The 16,567-nt window shown below is 49.4% G+C and overlaps 1 protein-coding gene across 9 annotated transcripts in view; it reads left to right on the top strand.

Annotated features, from left to right (window-relative positions):
• The window catches only part of PHACTR1 (phosphatase and actin regulator 1), a 558,044-nt gene that overhangs the window by 469,527 nt on the left and 71,950 nt on the right, over positions 1-16,567 (top strand). For all 9 annotated transcript variants that reach the window (XM_055125116.1, XM_055125112.1, XM_004619967.2 and 6 more), the window contains one exon: positions 7,297-7,609. In XM_055125116.1, coding sequence (XP_054981091.1) covers positions 7,297-7,609 — 313 coding nt within the window. The remainder of the gene's footprint in view (positions 1-7,296; positions 7,610-16,567) is intronic.

The following is a 16,567-nucleotide window of genomic DNA, read 5'->3' as shown; positions in this document are numbered from 1 at the left end:
GCAGTCTCTCATGAGAGTAGCAATTAAACCCACATCAGTCAAATGAGGGTCCACCCTTTGTTCTCAGGGAATAAACTGGGAATTGCAAGGTAAATGGTACCATGGATACCAACCACAGACAGTTAGACCAGCTATCAACCACCATCACTGATATAAGAAAGTGTCCCCCTCAGCGAGGTTAGAGATGAATTATAGACAACCCAGTTTTCTCCTGGCAAGGTTATGGATCTTGGGGCCAGAGCAATAGCACAGCAGGTAGGGCATTTGCTTTGCATGCAGCTGACCCAGGTTCCATCCCTAGCATCCCCTAGGGTCCCCCAGCCCTGCCAGGAGTGATTAGACAAGGGGGGAGGGAAATACCAAACTGCCTGACATTCCTGGAGGGGCCTGAAGGATTCTGAGCTCCTCAGAACTCCATTATCACAGCCCAAAGGACCCTGCTGCCTGCATTCCCTGGAAGAGAGAGAATAAAGGTTTGGGTGCACACAGGGTGCCCAGGCTCTTAGGGTGCAGATGACGGTCCCCAGGACAGAGAATGCACACGGCACCCTGGGGACTCATTACCATATTGGCGTTAGTCCTGGAGTGTGTTGGCTCTCGGTTTGGGCTCATTTGCCGGGTTCTCTGGAATGGATGGGTTCTGCCTCTGGGCACTCCATCAGCAGAGACAGCTTTATGAACACGCTGCGTCTCCTGGAGGCGGGCTGCCAAGGCCCCATCCTTCCCAAGTCACTGAGGCCAGTCCCTGGCATCAACATCAGCGTGGGAGCTCCAGGGCGGCCCACAAGGGAGGGGTGACACATCATGAATATCTGATAGGGATGAGGCCGTACATTCAGGGCAGGTTAGCCTAAGAGAGGCGGTACTTGGGGTCCGGGGCTTTCAGCAGGAAAAGAAGCGGAGTCAAGCTGAGCTTCAAGTCTTCTCAGCTGAGATTACAGAGTGGGGTCTCTTGCTTCATGGATTCCCCCTTCCTCCTTGGCACCTACCTGGTCCGGGAAGGCGGGCGCTTCCCCCTGTCTCAGGTGCAAAATGTGCTCGCTAGGAAGGCTCCGTGTCCGAGACTGACAGCCTTTTCGTCTAGAAACAGGGCAAAGCTCCCAACTCTTCCAAGTTCTGGACGGAGCCAAAGAGTAAGACACCTTAGCTGGCGTCAGGCCCACCCAGAGCAGCTGTGCTCACCCAGCAGGCCCCAGACACCTGCCACCTTGCTGAAGGGGGGAAGGGCGCTTACAGGGTCACTTCTCACACCTGACTGAGCAGAATTCCCTGGGCACCTAATCAGAACACAAATTCTGAGTCGGGAGCGTGAGGCCGAGCTACGGCATTCTCACACGTTCCCAGAGAGGCTGCGGCTGCGGCCCACTGTCCAGGGATCACACTGACACTTAGCACAACTCTGGGCGACCTTTCCCCACTGCTCTAGAGAGAGAACAAGAAGTAGAAGCAACCAGAGCCCAGGGCCAGTCCCTGTAAAGGCACCGGGATGCCAGCAGCCACCCACAGTGAAATTTCATTAAGGTCCCACTACAGATGCAAATCAGCAAGAAAGTGAGAGGTGTTTAGATTAACTATAGATAAATGACTCCGAGGGAGGGAAGTTCGAGGGTCCAGCTGTGAGAGCCTAGGGGTGGCCAAGTTCTCACTGGGGAGCAGCGTAAAAACTCAGCAGCGAGACTCCTGATGGCCACTGAGTCCTACTTGAGTAGTCAGGTGCCCGCCCCTGTGCTCCGCAGCTTATATACTTCATATTGCTTAATGCTCACAAAAGCCTTGCAGCAGGAGTGAACTCGTTCCCGTTTCTCAGATGGAAAAACTAAGCACCAAAGAGACCAAGCAATTTGCAGATGCTAACAGAATTGAACCCGTGTGCAATTTGACAGTTTGTTTTCCACGTTGAGCATGGCACTTTTGGGGAATGGCTGTGGGCTTCCCTGTCTTAGTCCTTTCCAGCACTTGTCGGTGTGGGGGTCCCCACCTCAGTCAGAGGGATCTAGGAGCTGAACTTCCAAAGCAGAACCTGAGCCCTGTGGCAGAGGAGAGACCCTCAAAGCTCTGAAAGTGAGGCCTGGGAATCTGCCTCCTGTAAACCTCCCTAGGGAGAGAGGTGGCATCTCTGTCAGAGGAACGCAACTCCTTGCAAAGGAAAAGTGGGTAGCCTAGACTAGAGCCCCCATCCATTTATCTCACTCTGTCATCCTTAGAAGACCAATGTCAAAGCCTCACAAATATAAATGACTATCGGCTGTGTCTTTAGATACCCACACAGAGGACAAATAAACCCAGCAAGACAGAGACGACAGGCATCTAATGCAATGAAGCAGATCCTGGAGGAAACACACGGGATTATTTATTACTTGGGAGAAAAAAAATTGAAAAAAGCCTCCTGAGATAAACTCATCTAACAGATCCTCCGAGTATTCAAAAGCTAAGAGAATAGAAAAAGCCACCCGCAGGGCTATCAGTAAACTTCTCACTTGCAAAATGTTCCGTGATGAATGCTTTTTTTTTTTTGAAATATCAATTTTAGTTGGAAATGCCATTAGTCAAATTGGTTTAAAAATAAACCCTCTAATTGCCAACTTTAGATTTAGGCAAGCTAGTCATTAGGTAAATAGGTTTTAGGCAAATTAGCTCCAGGAAATGGGTTCCCAGCAAATTGGCCTTTTACATTTTACCTGCTGGGGCCTAGAAATAGAATCTGGATTTTCTGCCAGTGGCCTTTGGTAGACCTTTGCCCTGGACTAGATAGAGCTGATTGTGCCTCCTGCCTCATGGTCATCAGGACAGGGCCACCCACCCTGGATGCCACCCTAGGGTGTGAGTGTCAGTGCAGGGGAAGCATTTGACGTCCAAGTAGCTGGCTCCCAGACTTGGATTCAGAAGGACAGTGAGGTGGCCCAGGAATGCAGCCTTCTGGCCAACCGCAGGGAACTTTTGATAGAAATCCAAATCCTGACCGCAAAGAAATACTGCATTTGTTTCGTTCTCCTTTGGGAGAAAAAAAGCACAAGCATGAGAGGCTCAGTGATTTTTGACCTTTTGAAAGTACCGTAAAGATGCCTCTAATTGGGATTCTGAGGGTCAATTCTATACAGCACTAATGTTTTCCTGCAGGTGAGAACCACGAAATGGCAAGAATTCTGGGCTCTGGCAAGCTCCCCGTGTGTATTGGATATGCCAAAAACAGTAACAATAAGTCTCTCAATGAGAGACGTTACTGGTGCCCGCTCGAACAAATCGATGAGCAACGGGATGACAGTGAAAGTGACAGTGACCCTAATGAATGTTTGACCATGTGGGGTCAAACATCAGGATCTCCCTCTCTTTCCTTCCTGGGATGCTAAAAGTAATTCCCGCCATGGAACTGTTTCAACTGGTCATTCCTTCCTTGCCTATTTTGATAGAGTTCTGGTGCCCACTTGGCCGCTGTTTCTGTGGTGAAACCAAGTGCATTTGGCTGTGGGAGCCCAGGCAGCAGTGCTGGTGAGAGGAGAGTCAGGAAGTCAGAGCTCAGCAGGACACGTGGATGCCGATGTCACTGCTGCCCGTCTGCGTGGACAGTTCCAGGGAGCCCCCGGGCACATTTTTCCTGCCCACGCAGAGCGCCACCAGCTTTCCCAGCCCTGCTCATGGGATTCTGTAGGCAGACCCTTCACCCCTTCCTTTTCTAACAGGAACTGGCAAAGGTGGTACATTTGGGCACCACCCACTGTAGTTACCACAACTAACTCGCTCCCTGATGTCACCTGCTCGTGTCCGCCCCTGTGCTTAGAACCGAGGGCAGGCGAGAATTCTACCACTGAGCCACCAGTGCCCAGAGAACTGAGGGAGCGTTGGCAGAGCTGCAAGGGGGAGCCTGGGGTCATGGTAGCTCCATGTGGGTGTCAAAAACACAATCTTCCCAGGCCCCCTGGCATTGTTAGGCTCCTGTTTCTCCACAGCAGGGTTAGCACTGTCATGGCCTGATCGCAAAGATTCCATGTTATGCTCCCATCCCCCTGCCAGGGCATCTGGGTCTGGGATAAGTGGGACTTTCCCTCACACGGTGCATTTCCGTGAGAAAGTGTCTGAGTCTCTCGTTGAGAGAGCCGGGCACTGCAGGAGATACCAAGGGTGTGACACCACGTGTGCATAAGCCCTGGTTCTCGAGAGAGGAACCCCAGGAGCTGGGTGCTGAGATAGTGCCCTACAAAGCATGAGCGTGCAGGACCCTGAGGGGTCACTGTGAGGCCATGCCAGGCTTGTACCCCTTGGTTAGACGCCGAAAGCCTCGGGACTGTTTGACACAGAGTGAGCAGGATGTCAGAGCCGGCTGTGATCGTTACCGTCTCATCTTGGGTGCCTTTATGAGTGGCGCTGGCACATTACACGCACACAGTAGGTCCTTTGATACCGCAGTGACCGTCATCCACTGGATCTAGAAAGGAGAGCAGGACCTGAGCGTGAAAACAAAACCAAGAATATTCCAAACTGAGGGAGAATCACAAAGGCCTCTCGGGTGGAGGGTGGGAACTCAGCATTTGGGTGGTAGGAGGATGAGAGAAGGCCCAGGGGCCACGGGGCATGCCTGGGGTTCTTTTATGGAACAGAAAGTCCATCTGCTGAAGGAGGGAGTGGTGAGGTCACTTGGGAGCCCCACAATCCTGGTAGCAAACATGAGGGACAGTAGCCTTCTGGTGGCAGCTCAAGTGGGGGTGGAGACTGACTGAGTCTGAGGATTAGAAAATAAAATCCCTCTAACCCCAGGAGAGACGGGCAGAGCCAGTCACGGCAGAGGCTGATCTGAAGGTTTCTGGGGTTAGTCCCTGAGGAAGCTGGTTGCTGGGAGATCAGACCCAGCGTTCCCAGGAGGGATGAGGTGCAAGGCAGGCAGGCCTTGGACGCCATGATGGATCTGTCAGGAGCCTGGACCTATGACCTCTGACCAGGAGCACTGGGGTGAGATTGGTTCCTAGGAATCAAGTGATGGGGTGGTAGCAGTTCCACCATAATGGACCATACTTAGAGCAGACCAAGCTGGAGAAAAAAATCTATAGCCCCAGAGGCCAAGAATCTCATGCACAGGGGGATTCGGCCTCAGATGGAAGCCGGCCTCAAGTGCTGGGGGAGCAGGCAGCTGGGATAGAGAAGGGACCACCCTGACAAAGCTAGTTGGAAATGATCGCTCTGGACAGGAACTGCGTGCTGCAAGTGGTAAAGGAACAGACACGGTACCGTCTCAGTACCTGTATTGAAGACCATAGTGCCCATAAGGTAAGACAGACAGTCAGACAGACAGACAGAGACAGAAGGGAAGTACCTGCCATAGAGCCATGATATCAGCTGGGGGACTGGGCGTCGCAGGAGGGAAACTGGGGTCCTTGGTGGTGAGAAATGCACTCTGGTGGAGAGATGGGGGTTGGATCATCGTGTGACTGAAACCCCATCATGAACAGCTTTGTAACTGTGTATCTCATGGTGACTGGATTGAAACAAAGAAAAGAATCACATGCTCTCTGTCCCCTCTCCCCCCCCCCCCCCCGCCCCAGGCTCCGTGACTAAAGTCCAGAACCTCCCAATCCTCACCCCCCTCCTCCTCCCACTTCTCTGGCCACAGTCAGAATAGTCCTGGGTCTCAGCCATCCCCACTTCCTGTGCCAGATGATATCCAGCGGTGCAGCAGAGGGCTCCAAGGTCACTTCAAAGGCACCCGGGACTGGTCTGCTCCCAGTTCCCCTTTATTTGGAGCATCCCTGGGAAGTGTTAGGGCTGGGCACGTGCAAGTCCCCCCCCCCCGCAGGATGCCCCAGATGCCAGTTAGAATCTTCCTCCAACTAACCAGTTGGGATGGGAGATACATGCCAAAAGGTAGATAATGGAACAAACATGATGACCTCTCAGTGTCTGTGTTGCAAGTCATAATGCCCAAAAGTAGAGAGAGAGTATGGGGAATATTGTCTGCCATGGAGGCAGGGGGAGGGCGGAAAAGGGGGGGTATACACGGGATACTGGTGGTGGGGAATGTGCACTGGTGGAGGGATGGGTGTTTGATCATTTTGAGATTGTAACCCAAACATGAAAGCTTGTACTATCTCATGGTGATTCAATAAAACTTAAAAACCAAGGAGCGGGTTGGCAGCCCGGTCACCACGCTCAGACCTTGCCCGACATGGGGATTTTATTTTCTAATCCCTTGAGCCTGAATTCTGGCACAGGGTCCTCACAAAGCATCCTCGTAGGCAGGCTGATCCTCATGGGCAGAGGCAGCGTTACAGCCCCAGGCGGAAGGTCTCACGGTCCTCAGACTTGAACTTAGGGGCTGACGTTCTATCCATGCCCGCTTGAAAGTCCCATGGCATTGTGGTTTAGGAGCCGGTCCCACGGGCTGGGGGAAAAGGCAGTTGGGATGGAGAAGGAACCTCTAAGTCAATGATGGGTGGAGGGATCGCCCGGGATGGGAGATGTGTGCTGAAATAGACTAAGGACCAAACATGATGGTGGCCTCGTCGTATCTGTATTGAAAACCGTAACACCCCAAAATAGAGAGAGAGTAAGAAGGATTGTACCTGCCACAGAGGCAGGAAGTGGGGTGGGGTGGGGGTGGCGGGAAGGACACTGGGAACAATGGTGGTGGAAAATGGGCACTGGTGGAGGGATGGGTCCTTGAGCATTGTGTGACTGAAGCGTCATCATACAAGTTTGTAACTGTTTCTCACGGTGATAAATAAAACTTATAAAAAAAAAAAAAAGGGGGCTGGAGCGATAGCACAGCAGGTAGGGCATTTGCATTGCACGCTGCCGACCTGGGTTCGATTCCCAGGATCCTATATGGTCCCCTGAGCATTGCCAGGTGTGATTCCCGAGTGCAAAGCCAAGAGTAACCCCTGTGCATCGCCGGGTGTGGCCCCTCCCCCCACAAAAAAAAATATACACAACCTAAAGAAAAAAGAAAAGAAAGTCCCATGGCATGGAACTGTGGCTGCGGGAGCCTGTCCTGGGGAAGGCCTCTGTGGCGGTCCTGAGTTTCCTCAAGTAGAGGAATGAATGATGTTGCTTCTCCTTCCTGGTCCCAGAGAGCCTCGGTGATGGCCAGGGACGTTTCCTGGGGCCCGTGGGCCTCATGCATGAAAGAAGCAAGAAAGTGGGGCGGGGGGCTTCTTGTGGTGCACCCAACTCGCTCACGTCGCCAAACCGGTGCATTTGAACTCAGGTCCCACCTCATGCCCGCGGTCCCCAGGTGGGCGCGCGTGGTGGGCGCGGCTTCGGCTGCAGCCCCCCGGCTCACGGCTGCCTCTCCTCCCGCTTCTGCCGCAGATCCTGGCGCCCCCGTGAAATTGCCTTGCCTGCCAGTGAAACTGTCGCCTCCGCTACCTCCAAAGAAAGTCATGATCTGTATGCCTGTCGGGGGGCCAGACCTCTCCCTGGCGTCCTACGCGGCCCAGAAGAGTGGACAGCAGGGCCACCACCACACGGTCCTGCCCTCCCAGATCCAGCACCAGCTGCAGTACGGCAGCCTCGGCCAGCACCTCCCCGCCACCACCGGCTCCCTTCCCATGCACCCATCCAGCTGCAGGATGATAGATGAGCTCAACAAGACGCTGGTCATGACCATGCAGAGGCTGGAAAGGTAATGTGGGGGCCGGAGGGCGCGGGGTGGGAGTGGGGGAGGGGGCAAGGGGGAAGGGGGAGGGGCAGGGTTGGGGACCAGGAAGGGGGCGGGGATTTTATGACCAGGGCTCCAAGGTTCAACCTTCTCACTGGGGAAAGCAAAACTTGTCAATCAAGTCAGAACAAAACCTGGGTGGCAAGGGATGAAGGGAAGAAAGGATTGTGTTGTTGGGCCAGAGAAAGAGTTCAGCGGGTATGGAACTCGTCTTGCAGGCAGCCTACCTGGATTTGATTCCAGGCATTGCCATAAGGTCTCCTGAGCACTTCCAGGAGTGATCCCTGAGCACTAAACCAAGAGTAAGCCCTGAGCACTGCCAGGTGTGGCCCCTTAAAAGACAACGACAACACACATGAAGTGTCTGTGTTGCAAGCCATCATGCCCAAAAGTAGAGAGAGAGTATGGGGAATATTGTCTGCCATGGAGGCAGGGGGAGGGTGGGACAGGGGGGGTATACCCGGGATATTGGTGGTGGGGAATGTGCACTGGTGGAGAGATGGGTGTTTGATCATTGTGAGATTGTAACCCAAACATGAAAGCTTGTAACTATCTCACAGTGATTCAATAAAATTTTAAAAATATATAAAAATAAAATAATAATAATAATAATAAAACAACGACAACAAGGCCAAGCGATAGTACAACAGGTAGGATGTTTGCCTTGCACATGGCCCACCCAGGTTCTATCCTTGGCATTCCCTCTGGTCCCCCAAGCACCGCCAGGAGTAATTCCTGAGTGCAGAGCCAGGAGTAACCCCTGAGCATCGCTGGGTGAGACCCAAAAAGAAAAAAAAAAGTTGCTCATTTTCAAATTCTATTCAAATCTCTTGCATTCAAAAGAAAAGGATGCACAACTCTGAATATATGTAGGCAATTCAAGGATCCTAGAGGTCTATTAGTTATTATGATTCTTTAAAGCAAACTTCTATGAGCCTTGAAATCCTTTAAAGCATAGTCATCTAACCATGAACAGTGATTTTCTGAGGGGAAGAGAGCTAGGGAGCAAATCTTACGGATGTTTTTAATATTTCACATGCAGTCAAAGCTTTCCCTATCGTACAAACTCTCCGGAACTTCAGTTGTATTTTCCCCACCCACCCCCTTCCCCCGGCAACCTCTTCCTCCTCACAGTCTTGTAGTCTGTGTTGGGACCTGGATTACTCGGGGGTACAGTGTGACCACTAGGAATTTGGACTTGGTGGCTCACCTTTCTATCTACTCTCATTGAAGTGGATTTTGCTCTGTGCTATCTTTTTCACAACTGCATTAATGAGGACAATGATAATTTAAGACTGAGATGGTACTTCTTAGTTTGTTGCATACCTTTTTGAAATATCATTTTATGCCTCATCCCCTAGAGACCTTGAGTCATGGAGAAGCTAAGGACGGCTGAATGAGTTCCCCAGGGCCAGCCACTAAAGGCCCCCCACTGCTGTGGCCCACCTCCACTCATGTATGTGCGGAAATGCTGAGCAGTGGACCCTTTCAGAGCTTAATCTGGGTCAACCCTCTCAGAGTATAACCTGGGATAATCTGGGTGTTGTTGAGTGCATAAGAGAGAGGGTTTCATTTTGTGTACATTCAGAATATGTTTATGAAAGCATCACTTTGTGATAGATTAAAAATTGAAATACAAGGACCAGAGAGAGAATAGAGTGGGGAAAGTGCTTGTTTTTCACACGCTTAACCCAGGTTCGATCGTCATCAGCATATTTGATCCCTATCAAATGTGATTCTTGAGCACAGAGCCTAGGAGTAAGACCTGAGCACTGCCAAGTGTGACAACCTTCCCCCAAAACCAAATACAACGAAGAACAAACAAACAAAAATTAAACTCTAGGGCAAGAGAGATTTCTCCCAGGACTGGAAGACCCCTTACACGGAGACTCCTGGGTTTGATCCCTGGTACCACAAGATCCTCCCATTCCTGCTAGGAGCAACCCCACAGCACTAATCCAGGCACAATGCCTGATCACCACCAGGTGAGGTCCCAAAACTAAAAATAAAATTTTAATATATAGGCAAGGAAACAGAACTGTTCGTTTCCCCGTGACATTTTGGATAACAACTGTAGGAAGGCTGAAAGGAGACCAGTCCTGTGAGTTGTATCATTGTACTGCAGACCCGGAGCTCTTTCTACTCAGGGCACTTGCTTCAGGAAGATGGACCACTGGCAAATATAAAAGCTTTATAACTGTAGCTCATGGTGATTCTGTAGTACTGTTGCACTGTTGTCCCATTATTCATCGACTTGCTTGAGCGAGCACCAGTAACGTCTCATTGTGAGACTTTTTGTTACTCTTTTTGGCATATCGAATATGCCATGGGGAGCTTGCCAGGCTCTGCTGTGTGGGCAGGATACTCTCGGTAGCTTGCCGGGCTCTCCAAGAGAGACGGAGGAATCAAACCCGGGTTGGCCACATGCAAGGCAAACACCCTACTTGCTTATTGAATCACTGCGAACTGTAGCTCACAGTGATTCAATAAAAAAAAAAATTTAAATTTATTTATTTTTTAATTAGTGAGTCACAGTGAGGGTGGCTGACATGTAAAGAAAAAATTTTAAATAAATTCATTTTTAAAAAATGACAGACCAGAAACGCAAGAACAAAAGTTTGTAAGTCTGTAACAATACCTCACGGTGATTCATTAATAATTTAAAAAAAAAAAATGACAGGCCTGGGGAGTGATAACACAGCGGGTAGGGTGTTTGCCTTACACACGGCCGACCCGGGTTCGATTCCCAGCATCCCATATGGTCCCCTGAGCACCACCAGGTGTGACTCAAAAAGAAAAAAAAAATTACAGACCACTGGGCACAGTTTCCTGCCCCATTCACTGTTTGCTCAGCATCTGTTATTCCTTTCCTTCCCTTTGTGGCTGTTGCTGCTTTAATTCCTTGTGCCGGGACCTCGTGTTTGGCTGCAATACCCATTTTTGACCCTGGCAGAGCTGGGGATTGCAATGTGAAGTCAGTATCAGGGATAAAATTGGAGGCCTCACCTGTGCAGGGTCAGTACTTTACCATCAAGCCACATCCCTGCTAAGTCACTTTCATTGTTTTCCATCTCTAAGAGACTTTAATCACCCGAAGAAGATACTCAAGAGAACATCCTGGGAAGATCTTGCCAAAAGGCTTCTACTTAAATGGTTTTCTAAACTTGCCTTGTCCTATCCTGTTCCTCACTGCAGACCCCCGGTGTGTGTTATGGAACATTTCACTGGGGTCCAGACCAGTGGGATTCTGCCATACTGGCTCTGGGCTTATGTTCTTATAAAATTCCTTTGTTTGGGCTGGAGCGCTAGTACAGCGGGTAGGGTATTTGCCTTGCACGCAGCCAACCCAGGATTCGATCTCCAGCATCCCATATGGTCCCCCAGAACCGCCAGGAGTAATTCCTGAGTGCAGAGCCGGGAGTAACCCCTGAGCATCGCTGGGTGTGACCAAAAAATGAAAAAAAAAAAAAATTCCTTTGTTTGCTTGGGGGCTAACCCACAGTGCTTAGCAGCTACAGCTGGCTGGGCTCTTAGGGGTCGCTCCTCTAATGCTAAGGGACCCTACAGGACCAGAGATCAACCCTGGGGCTCCCACATGCTCAACATGTGCTCCAGCGCTTTGCACTCTCTCTGCAGCCCTGAGCCAGGCTGTTTACTGAAGTTAATCACAGAGAACGATTGGGGGAATAGGAGCTAGTGGGCTATGGAGCAGGAGAATATGATCTTGTCGGCTGAGCTGATTCAACTTCCTGTGTTTCGTGCACTTCCTCTGCCCATACCCCTATTACCTTGTCTGCGCCCTCCCCTACCCCCATCCCGGGATGTTCAGAGAGAGCAGCCAGAATGGGGGGAATGAATGCATACATCACTCTGACAAGGTGGCCCTCCAGAGAAGAGGCCTTCTTCCAAGCAAAGCCTGGAGGTGCTGGGCCGAGTTGGCACACCGGCTTCCAGGGGTCCTCAGAGGGTGAGGGAGCAGAACAAGGTCACAGGCCCCCTTCATGCTTCCACACGGGCATCGCCACTGTCTGCGGTTGAAGTTCTTTTTGTTGTTGCTGCTGTTGTTGTTGTACTTATAGTTTTATTATAAATAAGAAAGTTATAATAAAATAAGTTTTTAACATTTTAACAGTTAACTTGTATTACCCATGGTTGAGAAAAATCATCTCATTATTTTAATATTCCATTAATCATGACTTTTTCTAAAATTTATTTTATTCTTTAATTAGTGAATCACCATGAGGGTACAGATACAGATTCACACATTTTCGAGCTTGTTTTTCCCTCATACAATGTTTGCAAACACATCCTTTTACGACCTGTAAGCGCTCCCTTTTGCCTGCTGCTATGATTTCTTTCTCTTTCTGATCAAGTTTCATAGCACTGTAGCACCGTATCACTGTCCACTGTTGTTCTGTTGCTCATCGATTTGCTCAAGCGGGCACCAGCAACGTCTCCATTGTGAGACTTGTTGTTACTGTTTTTTTGGCATGTCGAATACGATACACCATGGGTAGCTTGCCAGGCTCTGCTATGTGGGCGGGGTACTCTTGGTAGCTTGCCGGGCTCTCCAAGAGGGATGAAAGAATTAAACCCAGGTCAGCCGTGTGCAAGGCAAACGCCCTACCCGCTGTGCTATCACTCCTTATTTCGCTCTTGACCTGAAAATTTCCAGTCACCGAAGCAGATGGTACAAGGCAGTAGAACATGAACAAACACTTAAGAGTGCTGCTCGCCAAGCCCCTAGAATCTCTTAAACCCACAGGCTGTCATTTCCAAGTTGAGGTCTTTCTGGGAACCACTGCAGGCAGTGATAAGTGCAGATGAGGAATTAGCATTACCACCCAGCTCTGGGCCATAAATTAGAATAGACCGTCATCTCGTCATTAGAAAGGATCTTAACAAGCATCTATCAATATACCATTGTCTTGTCCCTAAAAATTGTCCCCTAGCTTTGCAAGAACAGGAGCTTCTCTAGATCCCAAGAGAACAGCCCCATTGCAAGAAGTCCTGTGTATTCCCAAGTTCTCTCATGTACTAAGAGGTTTTCATTTCCTACCCACCCACCCCCCCATCTAATTTGTAACCTGCCTTTCCTGGGACCCGAACTCCCATTTACTTCTAAGAAACGTCCTAGACTCTGGCCGTCAGTCCCTGCCTCACCTGCTAGTTAACTCCAAATCTGCTCTGATTAATCAGAGGATGTCAATCTTTACCCAAACCTGAACCTGAACCTGCCTGGTGACCCTCATCCAGCTTAGAATGAATCACAACAATCACTCATCTGATTGGAGGGAGGCATGCAGGAGGGACTTAGGGACCAGTGAAAGAAAACCAAAAAGCTTCTTGTTGGTCCCAAGTCACAGGGCTGCACTGGGGAGGGTGGCTATGCTGGCTGAGCCCCTACCTCACGTCCCAGTACATAGGACACAGAATCCAACTTCCTGTCTCAGTTAATATTTGTTTTAGCCTCAGATTCCTGCTACATCCATCAGGGATAATTAATAGCACCACCAGCATCCTTAGGGTAGTTTGTGAGGAACAAATGATCTGATGGACCCAGAGCAATCATCTTATTGCATGTCACAGGAGCATTGTCTAACGAAATCATCATGCATGTGGATCAATATTACGTGGCACTCAAAGCTCACTTTCAGTGCCCCAAATAGGCATGTCTCCAGTAGATTCCATCTGAACTAGTCGGAGATTACTTGATTACCTGTGTCTGTGTCAGTACGAGGTTGATTGTCTTTATTTTTCATTGCATTGATGGTGCGTGTCTTTCTGCTGGTTGAGGTCGAGGGGGGCAGCACATGAGGGATGAACCCAGAGCCACCGCATGCAGAAATCACATATACTCCATACTGCTCAATCGGGTCCTTGTTCATGTCAGTGCTGAAGGTGACCTGGAGGCAGGGGGAGGGCGTGGAGGAGATTGGCCCTACTGCTCCTTTTTACAAAAGCACGGAGGGGGCTGCTGCCCCATCTCAGTTCCTCTGCAGTGACTCAGACTAGAAGCCAGCAAAAGCCATCTCTTGTGTTGTCCTTCACCCAAGAGAGAAACTGGCTCCTCCCTGAATCCAAGCTGGGCATTGAGGGCAGGCAGCAGAACATCCTCTCTTACAGCTGCTTCTTCCCTGTGGCCAAAAGCCAGTGTCCTTCCCTTTGGGTCAATGAAGAGCTGGTGTCTTTCCAGGGCGCCTGCGCAGGGAGACTGTGAATCAACCCAGAGTTTCTTACCCAGCTGCAAAGACTCCAAGCCCAGGCCAAAGCTTCTACTAACCCAGTGCAGCAGCAACTGTGCACAGAGCTGCCCTAGGTGGGAGGGAGCCCAGCCCTGCCCTCCCCCTGCCTGCCTCATGTGACTCGGGCTCCTGAAACTCAAGTACTAAGCTTGTGTCTCTGCTGGCAGGACACAATCCAACATGATCCTCCACCCCCAGTTGCCCCTAGAGGAGGCTTATCCAGAGTCAGCCCTTCTCGGTCCTCTGCAGGACTTGAACCTGACCCAAAGCCTCTGTTTCCATAAAACGGTGAGATGGAGAAGCATCTGTAGCTTCCGTATTTCTTTAACGCTCTGAGTCTTTAGTCTTTGATGTCTGCCCAATTCATTGCAGTCTCTACCCGCAAGCCTGAGACACATGAGACAGCTCTGAGGGTTTCATTCAGAGTGCTAATTAAATGATTAAAATTGGAATAAATAAACATCATGCAACTTTAATTTTTAATATCTACAGTATGCTCTGTGATTCAGTTGGCATCGCTCCTGGAAATAAGACTTCAGTTCCTCATCCACCTCTGGTTTTCTTCCCCATTATCTTTCCCTTGATGGCTTCTGTTTTCCACTTGCCTCCCGGGGCAGAGAAGGTGGAATCTACAGCCTAGTAAACCCAAAGGAATTGTAGGAAGATTCTTCCAGGAATGTGCTTTATTTTTTTTAACAGTTTACATTTCAGTAATACAATGATTGAGTACCCATCCTTCCACCAGTGCCCATTCTCCACCACCAATGTTCCCAGTATTATTCGTCCCATCACCCCCACCCCACCCCCTGCCCCCTCACCCCACCACCTCTGCAGGAGTGTGCTTTAAATGAGCCCATCCCTTTTCAATAAAAAGAATCTGCATACTTGCAGTTTCTTATGCCATAAATCTTGGGGTCTCCCTTGGCATCTTTCTTTCCCGTGTTCGTCATGTGTAGTGAATCCTGAGAGGATTCTGTTGAGCATACAACCAATCCATGCCAGCGAAGAAATAAGGGTCAGCTTTATTTCCACAGGCAAGCAGGAGCAGGCTGGAAGTGGCTAGCAAGGTCTACTTCCCAAGCACGTGTTTTCCCTGCCTCTACTGCCTCTCCCCTTGTATGTTGGGGCCATTCCCGCCAGATGTCCTGCCGCTTCCATCTCTCCTGAACCTGAGGGTCAGAGAGATGCCATATGGTGAATGAGATGGTGACTGTGCTCATGTGTGGGGCTGCCAGCCTGAGTGAGGCTTTGCAAGTTGAAAGACATCAATGATAGACTTGATTTTCTCACCTTTCTGGGGACTGTAAGTTTCAGACCTGGATGTGTCACTGGTCTGGCCTCTCCAGTGTCTCTCCTGGCCTGTGGCGACTGTCCTCTCTGAGGTCCTCTCTCCTTGTCTTCCCTCTGCACATCTATCTCCTCATCTCCTTTTGCCCACCTCATTGGCCCTGATTACTTCTGAAAGGACCCTCCCTCCAGATCCATTCACATTCCAAGATGGTAGGGGTTAGAGTCCAGACCTGTGAATTTGTGGGGATGCAGTTCAGCCCATCATAAGGACTGCGCCAGTAGCTCCGAGGCCAGCCACATCACCTCCTTTGCTACCTCAGCTATGCTCAGCCTTGCTGGCTGTCTCCACTGTAGCCTCCTCTTAGGCTCACTGCCTGCTGAAGTCCCCCTGACAAACTGCCTTTGTCTTCCTGATAGACCAAGAGGATGGTTCTTCTGGCACAACCACAGGGCACAAACCTTTATTTTACTGGGGCTGGAGTGATAGCACAGCGGATAGGGTATTTGCCTTGCACAAGGCCAACACGGGTTTGATTCCCAGCATCCCATATGGTCCCCTGAGCACCGCCAGGAGTAACTTCTGAGTGCATGAGTCAGGAGTAATCCTTGAGCACCGCCAGGAGTAATTTCTGAGTGCATGAGCCAGGAGTAATCCTTGTGCAAGCAAAAAAAAAAAAAAAAACCTTTATTCTACTCAAGTATGACATCCACCGTGAGGCCTTCCCTGATGTGCTATTTAAAATTGTCACCAGATATAACATTTTACTCAAAACCATGAATATCAACACAGTTGGGTCTGTGTTACCTAAACTACAATGAACTGTTAATGTTTGTGTAAATGCTTTGAGAAATAGGATAGCTTTTCCTCTTCTGGGATATTAGATGTACATCTATGTACATCTGCATTAACACAGGTAATCTAGAACAATGGTGGTTCAATAGACCCACAAAGATTTTCTATACCATCTTCAGCTCTCAGTAAAACTTCCTGTACATTTTACACGAAGACCTACATTAACAAAACAGAACAAAACAAAACAAAATAAATCCCTCTTGTGGTCTTTTCTTTAAAATAATAACATTGATAAATTTAGGTATATATTTTATTTTGTTTGCTTCTAATATCACCATATTTTATTTATGTATAATCTACAGATTCAATTATTACCTCTGAAGAACATTGAAAAATAAATAATTTCAACACAGACAGAAGAAGCTGAAATAATTAGCCCCTCAAATCCCTTCAGTCCCCAAAACTCTACTATTACATAATTATTTTTAGCCCTTCCAAAGAGCATAATTCATTTATATCTTAGTATAAACACATTTCATGGTGACGGTTGCTTTTCTTCATGTGGTCTCCATGGCCAAAGAGAATTTCTAAGAA

Source organism: Sorex araneus, chromosome 2 (genome assembly GCF_027595985.1).
Source record: "Sorex araneus isolate mSorAra2 chromosome 2, mSorAra2.pri, whole genome shotgun sequence".
In the NCBI taxonomy this organism is placed as follows: domain Eukaryota; kingdom Metazoa; phylum Chordata; class Mammalia; order Eulipotyphla; family Soricidae; genus Sorex; species Sorex araneus.
This window is presented reverse-complemented; position numbering and strand designations above follow the sequence as displayed.